A 7,800-nucleotide genomic window follows, 5' to 3' on the forward strand; every position below is an offset into this window, starting at 1 on the left:
AAGTAAATGACTACCAGATATTCACAACTCAAAAAGATCTATACCAATTTAGGTGTAAATAAATTACTACCAGATATTCACACCTCAAAAGATCTATACCAGTTTAAGTGTAAATAAATTACTACCAGATATTCACACCTCAAACAGATCTATACCAGTTTAAGTGTAAATAAATGACTACCAGATATTCACACCTCAAACAGATCTATACCAGTTTAAGTGTAAATAAATGACTACCAGATATTCACACCTCAAACAGATCTATACCAGTTTAAGTGTAAATAAATGACTACCGGATTTTCACACTTCAAAAAGATCTATACCCGTTTCTAAACTAACAAGCTACCAAAAAATATTTGCATCACTAAAACTTATCACACCATAAACCACACAGAGATGAAATGCAACAATTTATAACTAAAAATCTGTCTTGAAAATATATGTCTGTATCAACAGGTATTTTACGATAATATCCCACAGTTAGTTATGAGTTTATAGTGATGACTATGTAATTCATATTTCTAATAATAAAAAAATAAATGTTAGAATTCACTGTAATCTTCATCTCTGGGCAACAACATACTAATACATAATTATAACATACAGACTGTAAATAGACCAGTGTTTAAGACTTTAAATAAATACAATTATTCACAAATTAGTTACTTTTTCCTATCTAATTAGATGTTGCATTTCGTAAGAACAAGAACTTTACAAGAACTTGTTATCAAATAAACCAGCAGCTGAAATTAAAGTTTTTTTTTGTACAATATGGTTGTTTTGAAAGTTAAAAGATGAATCATACCAGTCTGGTTGTTTCTATGACCTTGATATCTGTGGATATAGTCCCTATTATTGTGTCTTCTTAAGTCAAATAAAAATATATCATCATCATTGTACGATGCCAGGATCTCTGAAATGACAGAAGCTATATTAGTGAACATAATCAAGGAACTATTTCAACAAAATCAGGATAATATACCCACTAAGTTAGATACTAACTTGTCTTATTGATAAACTGATGCCTATCATTTACAGAGGGTTTGGAATTTCAGATGAAACTTCTTGTTTGAGGGACAAAATATCAGGAAAATATACCCACTAAGTTAGATACTAACTTGTCTTATTGATAAACTGATGCCTATCATTTACAGAGGGTTTGGAATTTCAGATGAAACTTCTTGTTTGAGGGACAAAATATCAGGAAAATTAAAAATCTAGCCATCCTTCTTAAAAAAAAACACATACAAAAAAGAATCAGAATATAACTTAGGAATTTGCTTCTACTACAATATAAACCACAAGGTTTGTACATAGGGTTTTCTACATGATGCACTGTAAAAGTCCCAAATGTTAAAAACTATAAAATACATGAATATATACACGAGGAGCTTAGATGCTAAACATTGATTGTGTTCCTGTTAATATAAACCACAAGGTTTGTACATAGGGTTTTCTACATGATGCACTGTAAAAGTCCCAAATGTTAAAAACTATAAAATACATGAATATATACACGAGGAGCTTAGATGCTAAACATTGATTGTGTTCCTGTTAACATCGCAATAAACCAAATTATATATGCACAACAGTTTAAAGCTTTTTGTACATTATTTTTATTCTTCTTACACCTGGAGCGTACTAGCAATAGAATGAACGATGTGAAAAACAAACATTACTTGCCCAAAGGGCAAATTTTACTGTAAAACTTGTCATTTCCATACACCCTGAATTCAACAAGATGGGGGGGGGGGTCAGCATGCTTTTAAGGGTGTGCTAACATCAGTAAAATATTTGTTCCTGAAAATACAAAATTAAAATCTTACGCTTCAAAAAATGCACTATTTGGTAAATACAGCCAAACCTCTGTGTATATATAAGTATAATATCTCTCCATGAATTATAATCGTTTAAATTCTTGTTCACCGAAACATGATTTGTTTTCAAACAGAATTTTGACAGGTTGAGTTGAAGGTAAATCACTAACCTGATCCATTGTAGTTGTAGACTACAGAGGTGACATGGACTCGTACGTCTCCACTGACCTACATTGGATTCAACAAACTTAACTGACAAAACAGCTTCAAAAATAATTATACCTCAAACTTCAGTGAAAAAAAATTGACACTACAAAAATCTGTGTGCTTGTGTATGTTTGTGACTAATAAACACTGCAACCTAGAAAGATAACAAAGTTCAGCTCTCAGTATTTAATATTCACCAGTTTTATTATCCCTCTGACAAACAATAACTAGCATTTTTTTTTCATCCTCCTGATGGCTTCTATAACTCACCAAAATCAGTTTGGAGCCATAAAGAGAGAAAACAGACAAACTTATTAAACCTTACTTCATTAGTACAAAAGAACAAATTAAATGCTCAGCACTAATACAAAGCTAAGTATTGAAGTATTCATAGATGGTTGAATTTTATTATACAAGAGTGCAGAAGCTGTGAAACACCGACCATCACATTATAACGCCCTTGTGGCTGAAAGGCCCGAGCATGTCTGGCGGGATGGCTTTCCTTATTTATTGTATTATTAATGGTATCAAAATATATACCCAGTTTCATTGCAATGCCTCTAAGTCTAAGGTCGTGATGAGTGCACTGCCCCAGGTCAGCTTGGTATGTGGTTTTGAAGCCTCCGCCTTCCATTCTGAACATCCAGTTGTTTGAGTTTTTTCACATACATGGGAAATACGGTCTTCTTTCTCGTAACAATGCTTTATTTAACTCTTGATCAGTTGACAATCTCACTGTATGAATATTTGACTTTAAAAAGGCATTTTAAAAACCACCAGTCATAAGGTATCCACAGCGGTATTGCACTGCCCAATGATAAGGAATTCACTGTGAATCAAGTATGTAAGTGTTACATGTCATCTTCAGCAGTTGGCAAAATCAACAATATCCTATTTGGCAGTAAACAGAATCAACAATATCCTATTTGGCAGTAAACATAATCAACAATATCCTATTTGGCAGTAAGCAGAATCAACAATATCCTATTTGGCACTAAACAGAATCAACACTATCCTATTTGGCAGTAAACAGAATCAACACTATCCTATTTGGCAGTAAACAGAATCAACAATATCCTATTTGGCAGTAAACAGAATCAACAATATCCTATTTGGCAGTAAACAGAATTAACAATATCCTATTTGGCAGTAAACAGAATTAACAATATCCTATTTGGCAGTAAACAGAATCAACACTATCCTATTTGGCAGTAAACAGAATTAATGATATCCTAAATGGCACTGAGCAGAATTAACGATATCCTAATTGGCAGTAAGCAGAATTAACGATATCCTTAATTGGCAGTAAGTAGAATTAACGATATCCTAATTGGCAGTAAGCAGAATTAACAATATCCTATTTGGCAGTAAACAGAATGAACAATATCCTAATTGGCAGTAAACAGATTAAAACTAATAATTCCTTGGCATAAACATTTGGAACTCCATATTAATTTCCAAAAATCTGCATAAAATAAATATAAAGTTCTTGTTTTCCTACATAAAAAAAAGCAGAAGTGGATTTACAAAGACACACAAAAAAAAAATAATTTAGTGAGTGGACTCACCAGGTACTGAGGACACAACTTTGTAACAGGTTCACTTTCTTCCGAAATTTTTCTTTTGTCGTAAATTCTACAAGTATTTAAAATAATAATCACAATGTCATTTAATCACCTCAAACAAGCACATAGCCAACGAACAAGCCGCATCAAAGAAAGAAAAGTTTAATGATCTGAGTAAATTAATATTTTTATTTTCAGTGTCTTAAATGATCATTATATAAAGTGAATGGACCTTACAGAATAGTGCTTTTATTATTTTTAGTTACAATAATTTATGAAATGTAATAAATTGATATTCCTATCTAACCTCTCAGGCAAACAATTTCTAAAGACATTCTAATGGCTAAATAATATGCATAACAACAACAGAAAAAATCAAAGAACATATTAACACTTCCTGTGCTTAGTGATTTTTCATTTTTTACAATACACGACCTATTATAAAAAATATGAACTAAAACATATCTGTATATTACCAGCAATATTTTCATTATTTCTTCAGCAAAAGAAAAATAATAAATCCATCTTATCTTTTCCAAACTATTCTCATGTCATCATGTAGGAGTTAAAACCTTTAACACTCAAATTATTAGTTTGGTTTTAAACTATTCACTACACTGTATAATATTGAGTAAATTTATGTTTTTGCATGTTAAAAATCAGAAAAATATTGGTAAAAGCACCCAAATAAAATATTTGCATACCTGACATATTGATCCTTGCCCCCTAGAGCAAACTCAAAATTATTACAGGGGCTAGTACAGATAGAATATAAGGCAATCTTCCTGTCATTCTCCTTACAAATAAGCAACCTAAAAAAAAACATGGAATAATACTCTAAATTGATATATACATAAAAAGAAAAAATAAGTCTTAATGAATTATGTTATATTCTGAAAGATCACCATGGTTACAAACATTTTAAGAACAGGTAAGGTCATACACCCGATACCACAATGGCCTTATATCCACGATTAATCAAATCAAATACTAGCTAGGATTATTCTCAATTCAGTCTTCTGTCATACTTTGCATAAATACTTCATTTTAGGAAATTATTTAAATAACTATGCATGGATCAAAGTGCAGATAATTTTAGAATACACATCTTTAAGTTTTATCTGATGGCTACTGTAGTACTTTCTCTTATTAAGATCTGTGTTACCGGCTCAAAATGTTATCCATAAACTTCCTACAACAGATGCAGTTAATTAACGGTGCCTTTCAAACAGAGGATGTTCAGTAATGACATGGTGTCTCAACTTGTGGGTTGTTTTAGTGAAAGAATGACTCAGAAGTTGTTTACCACTTATACAAGCAACCTCAGTTTTGTTGTACCATTTATACCAATAATAGAAACTCTATTGTACCATTTATACCAATAATAACAGTTTTGTTGTACCATATATATACCAATAATAACAGTTTTGTTGTACCATATATACCCATAATAAGTTTTGTTGTACCATATATATATACCAATAATAACAGTTTTGTTGTACCATATATACCAATAATAACAGTTTTGTTGTACCATATATACCAATAATAACAGTTTTGTTGTACCATATATACCAATAATAAGTTTTGTTGTACCATATATACCAATAATAAGTTTTGTTGTACTATATATACCAATAATAGCAGTTTTGTTGTACCATATATACCAATAATAACAGTTTTGTTGTACCATATATACCAATAATAACAGTTTTGTTGTACCATATATACCAATAATAACAGTTTTGTTGTACCATATATATATATACCAATAATAACAGTTTTGTTGTACCATATATACCAATAATAACAGTTTTGTTGCACCATATATACCAATAATAACAGTTTTGTTCAACAGTTTTCAATTTAACATGATAGTGTATTTTGATACACTTATTGCACACCGTTGCTCAAAAGTCATCATGCCAAAAACATTTGCGAGTCCTTTATGGATCTAGTGAAAATTAATGGTTCATCCATGCCACTCCTCTCTTTGGACAAGTGGATCCCACATTCTGTTTTTGTGATTTAAATTATTATATTATTAAAAATATATTTGATGAATAAATAAAGTTTCATGAATGTAAAACGGAATACCAGTAATGGATTCTGGTTATAAAAACTTACTTGTGAGGTTTTTCTTTTCTGAGATCGATCTCATAAACTAAAGCGTCTTCTCCACAGCTTAGTACAGTGTGAGGAGAATCCAGTTCTAAGGAAAGCTGCCAAAGGCATCAGATAATATGTAAATGTCAAGTAATAATAATAATAATAGGTCAAAATCTAGTAAAATAAAGACTGAACCAATGAATAACACACTTCAAAACTTAAGTGAAAAATACAGTGTGTGTGTGTGTGTGTACTTGCACTGGACACACAGACAGTCACCTTTCACTTAGCTCGTGAATAAACTGACTTTCTTCCCTCCAGATGTCTCTTCATAAACTAACCCACTTGAGATCCCATGTAGTTGTCTAAATTAAATGTTTCTTACTTAATGGGAAACGTTGACTTTACCTTTAGCAACTAGCACTATCCAAACGAATGTTTACTGTAATTCAACATAGGGGAGGCTGTAGTCTCAAGTTATGATCTTTCCTACTACTGAAGGAATGTTACAGTGATAACCTCCAAAGGGCAAAACTGAAATCTCCAAAGACTACATTAAGTTGAAAAGGTAAAAAATGACTTGCATCTCATTAACTCGTACAAAACAGTATGTTCTTAAATGTAAATTTAATATGGAAATATGAACTTCTCAGTCTCAAATACATCACATGGAAAATCAAATATTACTATTATTTCATGATATGTAAATATGATTTGACATCTACATATCAGTATTTTTAACTATACAGTAATATTTCATTAGATCAATGCTTGAAAATTGTAATTTCCATTTTAACACCATCCAAGTCTGCAAACTGGATAAGCTCATGTTCGTCAGAAAAAATTATCCATCATGGAAATAGTTTTTCAGTTCTCTTTTTTTGTGTAATACCATTGGCCAAACAAACAAAAAAAACTTTAATTTAGCTTATTTTCAGCTTCAGTTACTAAAGACTGCTCCAGCAAACTGTAGAAAAAAAAATTGCAGTTTTAATTCAAAATGGAACCTTTATCTTGCAATTTTGTAAAAAGCGTGGATGTTATAATGCTCAGAATGCTGTCATTGTGGTTATGAATGTGGTGGATTATCTATTTCTGCTAAAGTGAGACATAAAACGTGGGAGAAAGCAGCGAAAAAAGTGTACTGGCAATTAGTAACAGTAGAAGAAAACAACCACAACAAAACTACAATAAGAATATTGTGAATATCAATGATGATATGGATGCTATTGGTAATGATATTTTGACCCTAACTGAAGACTGTGATGATGGAAGTGATCACGACAAAGAAAGAATGCAAAAATGTATATGATGTTAGAGATGTTTTCATAATATATGCTTCTCTGAAAGTCAATCCTTTAATTCTGTTGATAAAGCAAGTCTCACAATTATCTTCGGCATTCCAATACTAAAGGAAACTTGGTCTATTACCTTACCCAACGGTGCAATTATTGTTTAATATAGGAAAACAAACTGTAAAAGATGGCACAGAAACCAAAGAAATCATGTCCGGTAATAAGTTCAAGAAATATATAATTGAATCAACACTTTTTGCTGCATTCTATACAGTGAAGGGTGTTATTAGCTCCATTGTGTGGTCCACTATAAAATGATGAAGTTTTCTGTTTGTGTAAAATCCATACCAAAACCTGGTGTTTTATCTGGATACAATATCTTGTAAACCTATTCTGAATGAGGCTGTTTATAATTGTAGTGCTAGTTATCGAACATTCCCAATATATATATATATATATATATACACAGCTGATATTCATTGATACATTAATTCTTATGTAACCATACCTTCCTCTTTATGCATTATGTTGCTCTCAAAAAAAGTGGTGAAATCCTAATCATTAGTACTTCCATTTAGTATCAATTCCAAGATCTTTTTGGTGATCCTACCCTTAACTCAAAATATTACCCCAATTTGCTCATACAAAGGTGTTAAATTACTTCCCAACTGGTCCTAATATTCAATATCAATTTTAAAGCCAAATGTTCTAACAGCAAGTTTGTCTTTCCAGTGTTATTACAACCACAAATTTAGTGTGTTTACAAAAAATTAAAAAAAATGTAGTACATAAAGCTGACAATCTTGT

At 31.1% G+C, this 7,800-nt stretch overlaps 1 protein-coding gene across 1 annotated transcript in view; it reads right to left on the reverse strand.

The window, feature by feature from the left end:
• The window catches only part of LOC106476168 (DDB1- and CUL4-associated factor 8-like), a gene marked incomplete at its 3' end in the record, with an annotated part of 16,702 nt that overhangs the window by 3,427 nt on the left and 5,475 nt on the right, over nucleotides 1-7,800 (reverse strand). Inside the window, exons 4-8 of the mRNA XM_013936835.2 lie at nucleotides 5,717-5,811; nucleotides 4,294-4,401; nucleotides 3,593-3,659; nucleotides 1,988-2,045; nucleotides 806-913 (exon numbers count right to left, since the gene is read on the reverse strand). Of these exons, the coding sequence (XP_013792289.2) occupies nucleotides 806-913; nucleotides 1,988-2,045; nucleotides 3,593-3,659; nucleotides 4,294-4,401; nucleotides 5,717-5,811 (436 nt within the window). The remainder of the gene's footprint in view (nucleotides 1-805; nucleotides 914-1,987; nucleotides 2,046-3,592; nucleotides 3,660-4,293; nucleotides 4,402-5,716; nucleotides 5,812-7,800) is intronic.

This window comes from Limulus polyphemus, unplaced genomic scaffold (genome assembly GCF_000517525.1).
Source record: "Limulus polyphemus unplaced genomic scaffold, Limulus_polyphemus-2.1.2 Scaffold9953, whole genome shotgun sequence".
Classification (NCBI taxonomy): domain Eukaryota; kingdom Metazoa; phylum Arthropoda; class Merostomata; order Xiphosura; family Limulidae; genus Limulus; species Limulus polyphemus.